This window comes from Vitis vinifera, chromosome 4, assembly GCF_030704535.1.
Source record: "Vitis vinifera cultivar Pinot Noir 40024 chromosome 4, ASM3070453v1".
Lineage (NCBI taxonomy): Eukaryota > Viridiplantae > Streptophyta > Magnoliopsida > Vitales > Vitaceae > Vitis > Vitis vinifera.
In genome coordinates, this window is record NC_081808.1 from 2,503,300 (window position 1) to 2,521,675 (window position 18,376).

The window sequence follows — 18,376 nt, forward strand, 5'->3', positions numbered from 1 at the left end:
ATATAATTATAGACTAAACCAACACGAGAATTTAGAACCCGTTTGCTAGTGATTTTAAAAAGCGTTTCTAACATTTGTAACATTTAAAAATTTTTATCATTCAAATGTTAAAAAAACTAAAAACGTTTACACTCTTAAGTCTTATTAGCATTATGACTTAACTTTTACTATTCATGATACTAAAAATACAAATAGAAGTAATCTCATTCTGACATTAATAAATTTTCTTTGAGAAAACCAAATGAAGCACACCGTTTTACACCTGATTTCAAGAAACAAAGAACATGCACTCATAAGGTAATCTCACCTGTGATCATTCTTTTTCTGAAACAATAGGCTGAATCCCTAATTCTGCAGTCATGCTGTGGATGATGGATGGGAAACACCTTGATGTTCAAGCATGCATTAAAGGGGAAACAGAAAGGGAGAAAAAGGGAAGAAAATTAATGCAATAGAAGGAAACCTGCCTTTGGTTAAGAAATCCAACAGCAGAAAATACAGGGGGTCCAAATATATATTACTAGAAGATAGGGAAGATACATACCAATGCTCCTCTACAACTACAATTACAACTATTACACCTTCAACACCACTAGTTCAATTCAAAAGATACCAAACCCAGAAACAAGCCCAAGTGTTTTTATGGTCATCTTTTTCCCTATCTTACCCAAAGAAAATACTGATAAATACACAAAAACACTGATAATTAACATTCTTACTCCTTTTTCTCCTTTTCAGTTTTCATTTATATCCCTTTTTTTTTTCTTTTAATCTTTAGTAATATCTGTTCTTCTGTCCTCTATTCTCTGGATCAGTCGGTTGTCATAGGCTGGGTCATGCAGCACCTAAAGCGTGCCTTCCGCACAGTTGTCATGATCTCAATTTCTGCATTCTCAAGCATCCTGACAACCTCAGTGAAGGGAGGACGCACTTCAGGATTGGCGTCCCAGCAGCGGGTCATGATATCGCTTAGAACAGGAAGACAGTCGCTTGGGATAATTGGCCTCACTCCCTTGTTCACCACAGCAAAGGCTGCCTGCACTGCAGTCATGTTCTGGAAGGGAAGCAAGCCTGTGATGAGCTCCCACAGGACAATTCCAAAGCTGTAGACATCTACCTTCTGAGTGTATGGCCTGTGCTGGATCATCTCTCTGCAAGAAAAGTAACGCACATCAAAAAATCAAAACCAATGAATCACTTATAAATATAAAAGAATCTACAACAAAAATTACAAGGTGGTCCTGTTTCATGTTCTGTTCTTAAACCATGTCGACCAAATGTTAACAGTTTCAAATTGGTAAAATGAGAAAAAGCCATCTCCATGACCATCCTAATCACCAGTACTGGAACCATGCATTATAGTACAAGCCAGAGAGAACAGATTTGTTAAAATGATACAATAGTACCAAGCAGCCTATCTGGTAGTCGGGTAACATGAAGTGGCATACAGACAGTGTCTTTAGACCAGTTTATACGTTAAACAAGTTCTTTGGATAACCATAGAGATCAGAAAAAGGTCCCAGACAAAATAGATTTCAACTCCCACCTCATTAGTTGGACCATGCTCCTTTGACTAGTTAATTTTATTCTCTACAAAAGACATTTGCTCCGAATGTAAAATAAAATTGGTTCTAAGCACTAAGCATGGAAGGGCACTCAAGACACTAGACATTCAATGTGACAATAACTAAATGGGCTCTGCTTGGAGTCCATACTTTAATTTTGATGACAGCATAACTGGACCACCAACATGAATAGTTTCCATGGGCTCTGAACAATTACTACCATTATGGTAATAATGATATATATCGGTCCAAGCAAGATGGTTATTGTTATTAATTTGTTGGCCCCCCACTCTACTTGTGAGATGAGGATTCTTTGGAGAAAAAAAGAAAGAAAGCTATTCATCTAAAGTAACATGAACTTTGACCATTTACTTCAATCCTTCAAATGGGACACACCTAAAACAAGCAACTAAAATGAATTTAATGGCTATTAAAAATTATTTCCCTTGAAAATATTTCCATAGAAGCACTAAATACATAAACATTTCAAGCGCTATCCAAACAAGCTTATAGTAGGAGGGGAGAAGTTAGGGGAACTCTATTCTCTGATTCCCCCCCTCTTTAATAAGCAAGAGAACCCATGCACGCAAAAGCATACATGTGACAACCAACTCAAAGAACAAAACAGAAATTCAAGAACCCCAAGCCCAGCAATGAAGTCCAATAAAGCAAAACTACCACACGGAGTAAACCCCTCCTCCACCACTCTAGCACTCTTCTCTGATCTGTTAGAATTCCAAATCACATTGATGCAGTTAAAGAGAAGATAACCTAAAATTAAGTAACAATGTTGCAGGTCCTCAATATCAGTATTGGAAACTAATGGCATTTACAGACAACAAAAACATTGAATGTTTTCTAGAGCAATGAGCATAAGCCAATGAAATGAGGAACTAATAGAAAATCAATATCCACAAAAATAATATGTATAATGTTCCCACTAGATAGAAATAAGGAAAACCTCCAAAGAATCAACTAGCAGAAATCTTGAAATTAGAAGAGAAGCTGAAATTCACAACTTATTATTATTATTATTATTGGATCAGAAATAGGCAAATTTATTCATTGAAAGGTAAACAAGAAGGAGGATGAGTAATCCTTGTACATTTGCTGATCAGAAAGAAAAAAAGTATCTTGTTCCATAAAAAAGCTAAAACCATTTGCACAAACAAAAGCAGAAGCAACACACACACACTAGGGAAACTTTATACACTAAAGGGGGAAGAAAATTTCCAACAAAGGCGACCAAGTGCTTTGCTCCTTGGCTAACTAGTCTGCAACTTGACTAGCAGAATAAGGAACTCAGGAAAAATAGCATCCCACCTCACTAGCAACATCTATGATTTTGCAAATCCAGTTGTCAGTCTCTGATGTAGGACAACCCTAGGATGGTTGCCTACAATCAAATAGGTGGGGTAAGGTTTTTATCTTTGAGGGTCTAAGGAGAGAAATAAGGGACAAAGTTTATGGCAGCAAAATAAAATAAAACAAAATATAGAGAAAGAAGATAAGGGGAAGAAGGGATAGAAACCTTAGAGTCGCATTAAGGCTTTTTAAGAGTTTCACCTAGAAGAAATCAATTGAGTCTCACCATTGAAAATTGCATAGTATGCAAGAAAACATAATGTTATTAATCATCAATTAATTAATACTTTGGTCTACATCAATTAACATTATTTATAAGCTTATTTAAAAAATCCAAAGTCTAGTAAGATTCTAATAACCTATTATGATTCTAATTCTAATTCTCTTATAACATAATTATGATTCTAATTATTGGCTACTCCTAATTTAACTCCAACAAATGCTAATCCTAATTTAATTCCAACTAAGACTAATTCTACTTTAATTGCACTAATACTAACTCTCTTTCCTGATATATATCTTGGAGATTTATCCTCATCACTCTCTCTCGATTTTTTTGAGTGGTAAACATTTTTTCAATTTAGTGATGAAAGCTATTGAGTTGTCAATTTTCCTAAAAGCTTAAGCTACTAGAATTTGGTCTCAAAATGTATATCTCTTTAACACCTTCATTGACATGAGGCCCTATACCCACAAACAAACCAAAAATGGCCTCCTTTGCACTTACACATGGAATTAATAAATTGGAAAAATAAACATGCAGTGAGGTTTGAGCACATGACATCTCGCCAAATGAGACTCTGATAGCATGTTGAGTAACCAATTTTTTTTTAAAAGCTTAAGCTGTTAGGATTTTGGGTCCACAGATATATGTCATGCTCTCCAACATCCACAAATCCCTAACAACAAACTACAGTTCCTAAGTTCAAGCATCCCAGGATTTAAGTTATCTATGGTAGAAAGGGGGGGAAAACTCTTCAACAATAGATAGACTATTTCTTTGGAACATAAAACTAACATATATGATTTGGATATTAAATATTCAATACCATTATATAAGAATGCATGATGAGTATATAACATGAAACACTTGATTGTCTCATACCATCAAAAGTTCTTTCTACAGTGGTACATTCAAACATGGAAATTTTCAATTTGAGTATCATTTTTAACATATATCCATTCATTAAGACATCATATTTTTGTTGAGTTGAAATATCGATGTCTAATATTAAAGAATGCCTATATTTACTTCCTTTAACCTTACTATGTTTCATGAAATTGCTTGTCATCTATTTCTTTACTCCATTGTGGCAATATGTTTGCATTTAAATATACGTATCTTTTTTTTTTCTTCCTTAATATGTGGAAAATTTTATGGTACACTATGTAATATACACTGTAATAAAATGGAAAAACACTCAACCCCATCAAAGGTGAGTTTAGCTCTTGCAAAATTGTCCAAAACAAACATAGAGGAGTCATTGTTCATGCTTTGCTTCTTTTTTTCCCACAGAACCCTAGTATACACCCAAGAAAACCTCTCTAACCAATCTTGGCAACACCAAGGAGAACCCAAAAAGAGCACAAACCAACTGTGATAAGCTTCCCACTATGTTGCAATAAATGAGGATATAGATGACTAGCTATTCATTGCTTCTACAGAATAAATTAATTAATTAATAATAAATGTTTAACTTCATTGTTTGCATAGGGTCCCACATTTTTTTTTGTTGGTTTCATTCTAGCCTTATGACACCTTTTATATACTCTCAATGTACTAAGGCTGCACGCCCCTTTTATCTTTTGATTGCCACTTGTCAATATATTCTTTCTGTTTGCCTATAAATTATATTTAAAAAAAAAAAAATCAAATATTGAACTAATCACTCCACCCCATCAAAGGTGGGTTCAACTCTTGCTAAATAGTACAAAACAAACATAGAGGAGTCATTATTCACGCTTTACTTTTTTTCTTTCCCACAAAACTCTAGTATATCCCAATAAAACCTCTCTAACCAATCTTGGCACCACCCAGGAGAACCCAAAAAGAGCAAAAACTAACTACAATAAACTTTCCACTATGCCACAATAAATGAGGATATGGCTGACCAATCACTTGTTGCTTCTACACAAAATAATAAAATAAAAATATATCATATTGTGTATCATAAATTTTAACAAACTCTATATCCTCTGCCCCATTGCTCCCAAGTGTAATTATATTTCATTTTTTTCCCCTCTTTAATTTTAAAATTACACATATCATACTATATCAAACCACATTAAGTCATATTGCAAAACTATGTTGCACCAAGGCAAATGTGTTTCAAATAAAGACATTAGAAAATGACCATGATTAAGCCTTTGGGATGTAGTTTAAGTAAGATTTGAAATGTCGGCATATATCGGCGAAATATCATTGATATTTCAAGTATCGAGCGGCACCAACATGATAATCACCACAAATATTTCATTAGTCTGAAATTTCATGTTTTTTCCACATTTTTTGTCGATCCATCGGCAATATACTGATATCACATCGATTTTTCGATGTTATCCATGATAGTTTTTATGCCACGTCACACCCTTTTCAATTTTGGATTTAATGCCAAAAAGAAATTATTCCTAAATGCGGGGCCCAATGTCACATCACACCCCTTTCAGTGTTATCGACGAAATTTTTGGTGCCACTTCACACCCTTTTCAATTTTGGATTTAATGCCAAAAAGCAATTATTCCAATATACAGGGTCCAATGTTGAAAATCAGCCCATCTAGCCCACCTAGCCCACCCATTAACTCATGTGCGGGTGGAAGGGGCAACATCTATTAAATAGACATTGTTTTTCTCTCCAAATTCCGATGTGGGAGTGCACTTACTCTTCAAAAAATTACTTCAAGGGTGGCCTATGCCATTTGACCATAGCTTCATGTGATTTAAATATGTGTATGAAATATTATATATATAAGTCATAACATCTTTGATAAATTATTAATATATATTATATTATAAATTAATTAAAATAAATTATATAAATAAGTTAAATTTAATTATCTTATTATGTATTTTATATACTAATTAAATATAAGTTTATAAAAAAGTTATCCACATTTTTAAATAAAAAATATTTATTTAAATATCATCCTTTCTTTTTGTCCTTCAATATATTTAAACTAAACATATTATCATTTTAATATTAATGTATTTTCAAATTCATTTATTATTGCATAATGTTACAAATTTATTAATGTGTTTTCAAATTTATTGTTTTTCTATCATTTTTGGAGTTTTCCAATACTTCCATGAGTTTTAATCAATCTTTATTTCATTAATTTTTTTGTCAAAACATCCATTGATATTTCCTGATATATCCTGGGGCTACTTGGGTTTTTACGGGAGTGTATGGCCCTCTCACCAAAGTGGAAAGGGAGGGTATGTGGGAAGAACTGGGGGCAATAAGAGGCCTTTGGGATGATCCCTGGTGTCTCGGTGGGGATTTTAACATCACTCTGTTCCAACACGAAAGGAGCAGCCAAAGAAGAACCAGCTCAGCCATGCGGAGATTTGCAGAGTTTGTGGATGATCTAGAGCTGGTGGACTTGCCCCTTCAGGGGGGAGAGTTCACATGGAGTGGGGGGCTGAATAATCAGGCGTGGGCGAGACTAGATAGATTTTTAGTCTCTCCTAGCTGGTTAGATCAGTTTAGTGGCGTCACGCAGGGCAGGTTATCTCGACCAACTTCTGATCACTTTCCAATCGTGTTAGAGGGGGGTGGGATAAGAAGAGGCCCAACCCCGTTCAGATTCGAAAATATGTGGCTTAAGGTTGAGGGATTTAATGACATTGTTAGAACCTGGTGGCAAGGAATTGAAGTCAGGGGCAGCGCTAGTTATAGATTGGCCGTCAAAATGAAGGAAATTAAAAAGAAGCTGAAAGTGTGGAACAAAGAGGTTTTTGGGAGGCTGGAAACTAATAAAGCTTCAGCTTTACATCAGGTAGATTTTTGGGATCGGGTGGAAAGTGAGAGAGTTTTGTCTATGGAGGAAGCCGAACTAAAAAAGGAAGCTAAAGATTCCTTTAAGAAATGGGTCCTGTTGGAGGAAGCCCATTGGAGACAGCACTCAAGGGAGCTTTGGTTAAAGGACGGGGACAAAAATACGGGGTTTTTCCATAGAATGGCTAGTGCACATCGAAGACACAACGCTATGGATAGAATTAAGGTTAATGGGGAGTGGCTAGTAGAGGAGCAGGAGGTGAGAGAAGGTGTTGTGAACTCGTTTCAGCAGTTGCTTACTGAAGACATGGGTTGGCAGGCGGATATTGGTAGCATTCCGGTGGGTTGTATCAGCCTGCAAGATGCAGAGAGTCTGGAAACCCCATTTGCAGAGAATGAGATTCACTCGGCGTTGATGGAGATGAATGGGGATAAAGCCCCTGGCCCGGATGGCTTCACTGTTGCCTTTTGGCAAGATGCATGGGACTTTGCCAAGGAGGAGATCATGGAGATGTTTAAAGAGTTTCATGAGCATAGTTCCTTTGTTAAGAGCCTCAACAACACCTTTTTGGTGTTGATTCCTAAGAAAAGTGGGGCGGAGAATCTTGGAGACTTTAGACCTATCAGCCTGGTGGGGGGGCTCTATAAACTGTTGGCTAAAGTTTTAGCTAATAGGCTCAAAAAAGTGATTGGTAAGGTGGTGTCTATTGCTCAGAATGCCTTTGTAAAGGGTAGACAAATTCTGGATGCGTCTTTAATTGCTAATGAGGTGATAGATTCGTGGCAGAAGAGGAAAGAAAAGGGTCTTATCTGCAAATTGGATATAGAAAAAGCTTACGATAGCATCAATTGGAAATTCTTGATGAAGGTTCTCCAAAAAATGGGTTTTGGGCCCAAGTGGATGGAATGGATGTGGAGTTGCGTTTCCTCTGCTAAATTCTCCATTCTTGTTAATGGAGTGCCAGCTGGATTCTTCCCTAGCACTAGAGGGCTTCGTCAAGGGGATCCCCTTTCCCCTTATCTCTTTGTTATGGGAATGGAGGTTCTGGACGTCCTTATCAGGAGAGCGGTGGAGGGGGGTTATATTTCAGGGTGCAATATACGGGGTGGCAGTAGAACATCCTTGAATATTTCCCACCTATTTTTTGCTGATGACACAATTGTGTTTTGTGAGGCAAGCAAAGAGCAAGTTTCTCACCTAAGCTGGATTCTCTTTTGGTTTGAAGCGGCTTCGGGCCTTCGGATTAATCTAGCCAAAAGTGAGATCATTCCAGTGGGAGACGTGGAGGATATTCTTGAGTTGGCAGCTGAGCTAGGTGGCAGGGTGGGGTCTTTGCCCTCTCATTATTTGGGCCTCCCCTTAGGGGTCCCCAATAGGGCTACTTCTATGTGGGATGGGGTGGAAGAGAGGATCAGGCGGAGACTTGCCCTTTGGAAAAGACAGTACATATCCAAAGGGGGGAGAATCACTCTCATAAAAAGCACCCTGGCTAGCTTGCCAATTTACCAACTGTCTATTTTCCGCATGCCTAAGTCTGTTGCTAAAAGAGTGGAAAAAACACAAAGAGATTTCCTATGGGGGGGAGGAAACTTGGAGGGAAAAGTTCATCTAGTTAAATGGGATGCGGTCTGTACAGAGAAACACAAGGGAGGGCTAGGATTAAGGAGAATAGCCACTCTGAATAGAGCCTTGCTGGGAAAGTGGATTTGGAGGTTTGCTTGTGAAAAGAATAATTTCTGGAACCAAGTGATCACTACAAAATATGGGCAAGAGGATTATGGCTGGAGGCCAAAGAAGGTTAGTGGTGCGGCTGGAGTAGGGGTCTGGAAGGAGATAATGAAGGAATCTGATTGGTGCTGGGAAAATTTGGCATTTATAGTTGGGAAGGGTTCCAAAATCAAATTTTGGAAAGATAGATGGTGCACTGACATTCCGTTGTCCCAATGCTTCAATCAACTCTTTGTCCTTGCCGTGCATAGGGATGCTACGATTGAGGAGATGTGGGATCAGGATTCGGGCCAAGGGGATTGGAAGCTTGTTTTTGTGAGGGACTTCAATGATTGGGAGATGGATATGGTTGGAGAGCTGCTTAATACTTTGAGGGGCTACAGGCCCTCATTGGAGGATGATTCAGTTGTGTGGAGGCAGGGAAGAAATGGTATTTTCAAAATCAAAGAAGCTTACAGGCAGTTGGACAAGCCTAATGTCACAGTATTTCCCGCAAGGAGAATATGGGTGGATAGGGTGCCAACTAAAGTCTGTTTTTTTGCTTGGGAGGCTACGTGGGGGAAGGTGCTTACTTTGGATAGACTCCAGTTAAGAGGGGTGCATCTCCCGAATTGCTGCTTTCTGTGTGGTTGTGAAGAAGAGAATGTAAATCATATTCTTTTACACTGTATAGTGACTAGAGCCCTTTGGGATATTATTTTTGGGTTGATAGATGTTAAGTGGGTCCTCCCAGAAACTGTAAAGGAGACTTTAATCTCCTGGAGGGGCTCATTTGTAGGGAAGAAAAGGAAAAAGATTTGGAAATCCATTCCGTTATGTATTTTTTGGACGGTTTGGAGGGAGAGGAATAGGTTAGCTTTTAGGGGGGGTGAGTTGAATATTCAGCAATTAAAGTATTCTTTTGTCTGTAACTTGTGGAATTGGGCCAAAGTGTATCTAGGTGAGGAGTCTTTCTCCCTCATAGGTTTTTTGGAGTGGATAGCTTCCACTTAAGGGGAGGTAGTTTCTTTCTGGTCCTTTTTCTTTTTTTGAGGCTTTAGCCGCCTTGTATACTCCCTATATGCTTTGTGGCGTTTAGCCCGTTCTATAATATATTTCTTGCTTACTTATCAAAAAAAAATATATATATATCCGTAAAATCCAAGTGCCAATATATTCATGTTTACCGATAATTTTATCCTTGAGTTTAAGGCATTTTCTTTGATTCTTACCCTAAATGAACCTTATAGTAAGACTTTTTCTTTTTTTCAAAAAAAAAAAAAATTGATAAGCAAGTTAGAAATTATATTACAAGCACCTATGAAAAAAGCACACCAAAATGCATACAGTGTATACCAAAAGCACCACAAGGTAAGCAAAAGAAAAAAGAGAACACAAAAAAAAAAAAAAAAAAGCTTCTTCCCCTTACTTGGACCTTAACCAGTCTGCAAAACCTATCATAGTTATTGAATGATCATCTATGTACACCCTTGAGTAAGACTCACAGCCTTATCTTCACCAACTTCCTGTGTTAGTCGAACAAACTTACAGGAAGGTATTATACATTTAACATCTGAATATAGTTAGTTATTTATTTCATAGGCAAATCAACAACGCATATGTGTGTTTGTACGTGCCCATATAGAAAGAAGTAAAAGAAAGAGTGATATTTAATAAAAATAGGGTGCAACCTAGCAAAGATGAAGTACATAGGGCATGCCAAGGCCAACAAAAGAAAAGACTACACTACTTTGACTAATCCGCGGTCAAACTACCAGCAACATTTATAATAGACAAATCATCTATTCCCATCTTGAGGTTCAATCATTCAAGCAAAGTTTGGGAAATATATCATCCACTCCCATTTCCAATAGCTCCAAAGCCTTCAAAAGTTCTTATATTCTCCCTTTCCACATGGTCCAACATGAACAAAGCGAAATCATTTTCCAAACCACCTTTCATCTCTCAGCCACAAAATACCCATGCCAACTATGCAATCTTTGACTGTGCTAGGAAGGATTCAATTCATTCCAGGTAGGGAAAATATCAAGCTCCATAAATTGACAGCTCCGTCCAATGGTTCAAAATTGATGAATCGTTCTCTCCAAATATTTGCAAAGCTAATGCTGACTAACCAACATCTAACCTTTTCCTATCAATTAATCCATTTTTCTTCCACAACTACCTCTTATATGAAGAAACCCACCTCTGCAAGTGATTCAGAGTCAATTCATCCCAAATACGGAAAATGCCAAGCTCCTTGACATTTTGCTCACAATGGTTCAAAATTAATGAATAGTTTCCTCCATATGTTTTGGAAGACTACACTAAAAACCAATGTCCAGCCTCCTCTTATAAGCTAATCCATTCTTCTTCTACACACCCTCTTACATAAGAAACTCGCCTCAAGTGCCTTAGGAGTCCAAATTTCCCTCAAGGGAAAAGTCCAAGCAACTTTAGAAACCAAAGCCTTAAAAAGCGTTTAATCGAGTAAATTCCATTATGAGAGGTATCCTAACCAAATAAAGTAGTTTTATGGACAAATGAAATAGTTCATTTAGTTTTTGTCTTTAAAGGGATAGCTCATATAGTGAATTTGTTGAAAATATTTGTTTTTTTTAATAAGTAAATAGGTAAATTTTATAAATATCCAACAAGAATGCTATACAAAACATACACAGAGGGTACGAAAAGGCACCACCCTAAAGGGAGAGAACAACCAAAAACAACCATTCCCTCACTCACTAAGAACCTACCCAATCTACAAAATCAATAAGAGACATTGGTCCTTCCTCTATATACATGCTACCTCATGACATAAATGAGTGTTTCAATGCTTGAACCAGCTACTCCTTACTTTGGAACACTCTTTGGTTTCTTCCTTCCATATTATCCAAAAAAAAAAACAAAGGGGGCCCATTCTTCAAACCTTCTTACACTTCCTTCCCAATAAAAAACTACACCACCCTAATATAGTATCCCATACCGAAGATGGAAGGACCTAAGCAATGTCAAACAAATAGAATAGAAGCTGTCAAACGATCTCACGACAATACAATGAATGAGAATGAGATTTGTCAATTCCTCTTTGCATTTGCAAAAAGCACATCTATTCGCCAACACCCACCCTCTTTTGAATATGATCCATGGTCAATACTTTGCCCCAACTAGCTTCACATGCAAAAAAACACACTTTTGAAAGGACCCAAGAATTCCAAGTGATGGCCATGGGGAAGGGAATTGCATGCCTCAACTCCAAAATGGAGTAGAAAGATTTGTTGAAAACATTATATATCATGTGAAGTAACTCTACATGTTTTTTTTTTTATCAATAAGCAGAAAATTGTATTGCAAAGGGAGGCTAAAGTAGCTACCCACAGAAATACAGTATAGAGAAACTCACTCCCTTACAAAAGGACCCAAACAACAAGGAAAAAACAAAAAACCTTCTCCCTCATCGCAAACACACCCAATCTATAAAATCTATTAAAGTCGAAGAACCATCTTTTATCCACAATTTGGTTTCTGACCAAAGTAAATACACAAAAGAAGTTTTCAGCCTTTGAATAGACAGCACTCCATCCTCAAAAGCCATTGTATTCCTAGCCTTCCAAAAAACCCAAAACAGGAATAACGGTTCCAATTGCCACACCACCTTCCTCTTCTTTCCCACAAAAGAGCCCCTCCAACCTACAAAGGTTTCCTTTACCAAATAAGGAAAAACCCAAGATACTCCATAAAACGAAAGGAGCAACATCCACACTTCCCTTGTTTTTTCACAATGAAGGAGGAGGTGGTCGATCAACTCCCCACACATTTGGCACAGAAAGCATCTATTTGTCAAAGCCCAACCCCTCTTTTGCAAACGGTCCAAGGTTAGAACTCTTCCCCACAAAGCCTCCCACGCAAAGAAGCTTAACTTGGGCTGCACACAAGAATTCCAAATGATCTTCGAAGGAAAAGAAGCAAGAGACATCGGCTGCAAAGCCCTAAACAAAGATTTCACCGAAAAAAAACCCCATCGTTTGAGTCCATCCACCTCACACTATCCTCCTCATCCACCCTAACCTTCTTCCCATCCAAGCAACAAAGCAACCTTCTCACTTCTTCCATCTCCCAATCATTAAAAGGTCTATTGAAACACAAAGTCCAACTTCCCCTCCTTTCCCCCTCGGCTGTCCAAACTTCATTTACCCAAGCCTCTTTAGATGTTGCTAGAGCAAGTAACTCTACATGTTACCTTACATTATTCTCAAGTCTATAATTATATTTTATTTTTCTTTCAAACTTACTTAATACTCCCACACCATAGTTTATTTATTTTTATAATAAACTACACTTGTATTTTAATAGATTAAAAAAAAAAAGTGCACCAAAAACAAAAGATAAATCCTACCAAAGAAACAAAAAGAAATCCATGCATACATGCATACAAAAGACAAATACAAACTCCCTATAGAAATCCCGTACAGGTTCCCAACACCAAGGATTAGTGTCCTTGATAAAGTGAAATAGAAAAGAGGCTTTTTTCTTAAAATAGCCTCTCAAATTTCCAATTTGCCGATTTACACTTCTGGGAAAGAGCTACCCAACACCCTAATGAGGTCCACAACCCTCCACATAAATAGTCGCATCTCCATGACCCTATTCGCCTGTTAGCCACCAATGATAGAATTGCCACTAGATTCGCCTTCATTAGGATACTGGAGAGATCCAACTCTTATAATTTTGAGAGCTTCAACTAAAGATGCTACCCACATAAAAAATTGGCTCAAAATTGCTTCCTTAAAAAGAAGTACAGAAAATCCCCACCCTTATGATCACACAAGAGTCTATGAATGTCCATCTACTCTAAGATTACCCAAGGAACATTCATTGAAGTTGAGCTTCAAAGTGTCAACTATCAATAAGTAGAAGAATCGCATACTATAATGTATCAAATCCTAGTCATATTATAAAACTAAGTTGATTAGGGCCATTATTGTCATGAATAGGCGCAATACTTAGAATTCAAGATAAATAATATAAGTTTTAGCTAATGTAGAGGTTTAAATACCAAATATATATATGTCACAAATGTACCTTTTTTGGTTGTATATTAGAAACAAACTTTTCTAATATATGTCACAAAAGATGGTCCTTCGACCTTAATAGATTTTATAGATTGGGTGGGTTCGCGATGAGGGAGAAGGTCTTTTGTTTTTTCTTATTGTTTTGGGTCCAACTGTAAGAGGGAGAGTGTCTCTATACTGTACTTTTGTGGGTCTCTATTTTAGTGCCACTTCGTAATACAATTCTTTTGCTTATTGATAAAAAAAATTTTAAAAAATAAAAAAATAAAAAAGTATATTAGAAACAAACTACTTCATCACATTGGAATTAGTAAGTACCAAAAAAAAAATGAAAATTTTTTCCAAAATTTACAAAAATTTGTAAAAAAAAATATGGAATTATATGCCTGTCACTCTTAAGAAAAGCAAAACAAAACTGCACATTTTAAAAAGGGAACTTAAATAATATACACCCAAAACTGTATGTACGACTTAGGGGAAATTAAAATACCAACTGATAAGCCTCTCACTCAAAAGATATGCTACTTGGTTCGTTGAGCAAGGAACCCAATAACAAGAACATCTCCAGTTGCATCCAACATCAATAATTTGATGGATACACCAATCATAATTATAAACTCCATCCTTTTTTACCTCTCCAGAAATGACAATATGGAGTCACCATCAACCCACAGATTTGAGAGACTGAAAAGCTTTAGCCCTTAGCATACCTTCTAAAGAGCTTGTTTTTTCCCTCAATAGCCATACCCACTCTAGTGCTAGTTAAGCAAAAAGATGCACCTCATTCTATGAAGTCAAAGCACCAATATCCAAGCCTTTGAGACGTAAATCAAGGCACTTTACTTGAACCCCTACCAAGACGAGCCTTAAGGTAAGACTTAAAATCACTCCCTCTTACTGCACTCTACTTAGAAGTTTACCATGTAGCCAATCTTATAAAAAAATCATAATTGAATAAAGAAGCAAACATAACACTCAATAGAGATAACTACTACATACATAAGTTCAAAACTCAGACCTATGTCCTAAAACAGAAACCATTCCATCCCTACTCCTCCCAGTGAGACCACCATCCCCCTTCTAATTCTCTAACCTTCTCTTTGATGGCTCTTTCACATAAGTAATCCATCTCAATAGCAAATTTCTGAAGCCATTTACCCAAAAAATGGTCGTTCATGACCACAAGGCTTCTAATTCCTATACCTTCCAACCCCTCCTATGACCAATTGACCAAGTAATACCTCACCCCACTCCAAAGGAAATTTCATTGAATCTTCTCTAACCTAATACGTTTCTGGCTAGGGACCACAAATAGATGCATAAAATAGACACTAAGTTAAAGAAGGTACTTTTAATAAGCGCAAGTTTCACCCTTAGATAAGAATTTTCTTTCCACAAAGCCAATCTTCTCTTAAACCATTATTCATCAAAGTACCAAGCTGCATCTAACTTGAATGGAGCACCAAAGGAAGACCCAAATGACAAAACAATCATTTAAAGAGAAGACTAGGATATCATATCAATAAACCAACATAAACTTTCAAGCGTATGCAAAAGTTTCTTAGCTGTGCAATTCAATAAGAACCAAATATTAGCACCCGATCCCTTTTAGAGGCCATGACACTATGGCCAATATTTAGCACAATTCTCCAGGGGCACATCTAGTAGTAAATGAATAATAAGATGGGAAGAACGTGGAAGAGGAACATATCAATTGTGAACCAACCAAGAGTCCCCTCCCAACACCAGGACAATCACCCAAATAAACACGGATCTACCCCTCACAACCCTAACAACCCCAAAACAAAAAAGTGTGTGTGTGTGTGTGTGTGTATGTTTGCGTGTATATGTATATATGTATACACATGCACACAAACTACAAACGAAGAAACATAGTATGTCCAACAAGTTGCAAAACAGAGGCAGCAAACTACAATTGAGACACTCCAAAATAACAACATTGCTTATGTGTGGCATTTAAGTATCTTGAGGTCAAACACTGTTTGGAACATTAGCCCCAACAAAGAATCACCACTATTCATGATAAAGGACATGAAGAGGATGAATTAAGTGAATCCAGTGCTGCTTCTGCCTCAACCTTCATAACAATCAGCATATTTTGGACCCACCAGACAAGAATAACATCATGTGCACTCTGTTACCAATGCCCAGAAGTAGAATCAGACCCAACAACAAGGCACAACCATCGGTTTTCAAGGTTTTAGATTTCAATAAGGACTGTTACATCCTGATAGAACTAAGTATAAAAATAACAATAATGAATAGGTAATAGGTCAAATCCAAGATGCACAAAGGAAGAGTATGGATAAATATGTCATATGGAACAAAGCAGCATAAAACAGGTACATTCTCATAGCCTAATGAGATGAAAGAAGGAAAGAGAAGTGTGAAAATTGGGATGTCTGCATAAGAACAGCCTCCAACAATTCCAGAGTTCATCAAATGCTTGCTTCTATGTTTGAAGGGAGAGCCTCTAAGGAACAAGTAAACCCTAACTAGAATAAAGTAGAAAGGTCTTTAATATATTTGATAGCATTTATTATAAGACATAAATGATCTTCAAAAGGGAATTGAAACAGAAAAGATCGATCAGAACTTCGTAGCAAAGGCCTGCTCTCAGTCTTAATATTTTATTTATTTATTTATTTTGATAGGCAAATAAGTGCTTGCATTAGAAACACCTAGAATCTGCAAAAACAATACATATGAAGTATACAAACAACGCCCAAAAAACTAGGTAGTAAGGAGACAAAAAAAGGTCTTCCCCTTACTTAACGAACAACCAATCTATAAAGTCAATCAAAGACAAAGTGTGATCCTCTATATACACCGTAACCCAATTCAGAATGCAAGAACAATGTGAAGAATCATCCAGCATAAAATATAGAGGAGAAGAAATCTTAACAACTTAAAAGACGGTTAAAATGCTTACGGGGCCATCCAGCGATACGTCCCTGTCTCTGGTGTCATTCCTTCGGTTTGCACCTCAATCCGGGCAACACCAAAATCAGCAATCTTAATGGATTTATCAGCAGCAATCAAGAGGTTATCTGACTTCAGGTCCCTGTGGATGAACCCGAGTCCATGCACATATGCCATCCCCCTTGCAACATCCAATGCCTGCTTGACAGCCAATTTCAGCGGCACAGACCTATTCTGCCTCCTCATCAAGAACTGCCGAACTGACCCTCCCTTGGCATATTCAGTCACAATGCACCAAGCAAGGGGCTTACGGCATGCCCCAATAAACCTCACAATATTGGGGTGTTTCAGTGTCGCAAGCATCATCACCTCTTGCTGGAATTGTTGCTCCATCACCTGTGCCCTCTCAGGACTATTCTCCGGCCTTTCCAAAATCTTAATCGCCACATCGTCCCCATTATACTCTCCCCTGTATAACTTCCCAAAAGCCCCTTGAGCAAAAGCCGTCCCCATGTTGAGCTTGCGCAAATCAATGGTCCATTCATCATAATTCTCCAAACCCTCAGTTGGATACCTAGTATCCATCAAAGCTCGAGCAAGTGCGTCTTCATTCAGAGCATGGGTGACCTTACCTTTCCCGGGACGAAGGACGCTGTGCCCCACAGAATAATTGTGGGTAGCCACAGGCTTCAGACCGGGGTGGTTTAGGATATGGGTAAGAGAATCATTGGACCCAACGCTACTGTTGTCCACAGACATCGACACGGACAAGCCAGCATTACTGGTCTGCAAACTGTCAATAGACATGTTGGAGTCCTCCCCAAGTTTCTGATAGAAGCCTTGAGTGAAATCAAAGTAATTGTTATCATGGTTGTGATTTCCCCCTCCGCCAATAATTCCAGTGAATTTCGGACCCTCCACCATTTTCCAACACTCCAATTACGCAAAATAAAACCCTAGAAATTGAATTAATCAAAGCTCATCTGACGCCACCAAACCTAGAACCAAACGATCAAAAATCAAAATCAACGCCAACACATCCCATAATCAACTAGTAAAACAAAACCCTAGAACCAAAAAAAAAAAACCAACAAAACAAAAGACAACCCCCCACGCCCCAATCCACCGTTTGGTTGGGGAGAAAATGAGGAATATGAAGAAGAAAATGAGCAAGAAATAGAGAATTAATTAGGGCTAGAGTTAGGGTTACCCGACCGTAGACAACGCTGTGAGCTGCTCTCTCTCTCCTCTCTCCTCTCTCCTCTCTCCTCTCTCTCTTTATCTCTTGAAGGCAAAGACCAGAGAGAAAAAACAAACCCCCTTTTATATTTACGAATTTTCTAATTAGACATACAGTCGCTTTTATAAATACATCTGCCACTGAGTCTGTGTGCTGCTCCATCTTTCTATTTTCTTTTCTTTTTTTTCTTTTTTTTTCCTTCACATCCGACAAGTACTGTTCGGCTGTTCCACTATTTGCCACGTGTAAAAATGGCATCTTTTCATATTTATTATCAATTAATATTTTCCTATTTTTGGACTGCTTGGACTGCTTCCTCCCCACATCTGATTGGGCTTTCCATTCATTCAAATTTTTGCCAACTCAAACACACGATTTTTTGTGCCGTCATTTTGTACATTTTTTCTTGTCTTATGTAATTATGCCCTTAATTGTAATTAAATTTCAAAATCATTGAGCCTTATCCATTAAATTTTTATTATTTTA

At 37.5% G+C, this 18,376-nt stretch overlaps 1 protein-coding gene across 2 annotated transcripts; it reads right to left on the reverse strand.

The window, feature by feature from the left end:
* Positions 1-488: 488 nt before the first annotated feature.
* Positions 489-18,037, reverse strand: LOC100257625 (serine/threonine-protein kinase HT1-like). 2 transcript variants are annotated; one of them, XM_002283429.5, is made up of 3 exons: positions 17,866-18,037; positions 16,661-17,648; positions 489-1,151 (listed from the first exon to the last, which is right to left on the reverse strand). In XM_002283429.5, exons 2-3 carry the CDS (start codon positions 17,572-17,574, stop codon positions 812-814), a joined length of 1,254 nt encoding a protein of 417 aa, XP_002283465.1. In that variant the 5' UTR covers positions 17,575-17,648; positions 17,866-18,037; the 3' UTR covers positions 489-811. The 2 variants fall into 2 exon arrangements, with proteins under 2 accessions (XP_002283465.1, XP_010648463.1); XM_010650161.3 differs by having other exon boundaries at positions 17,861-18,025.
* Positions 18,038-18,376: the final 339 nt, after the last annotated feature.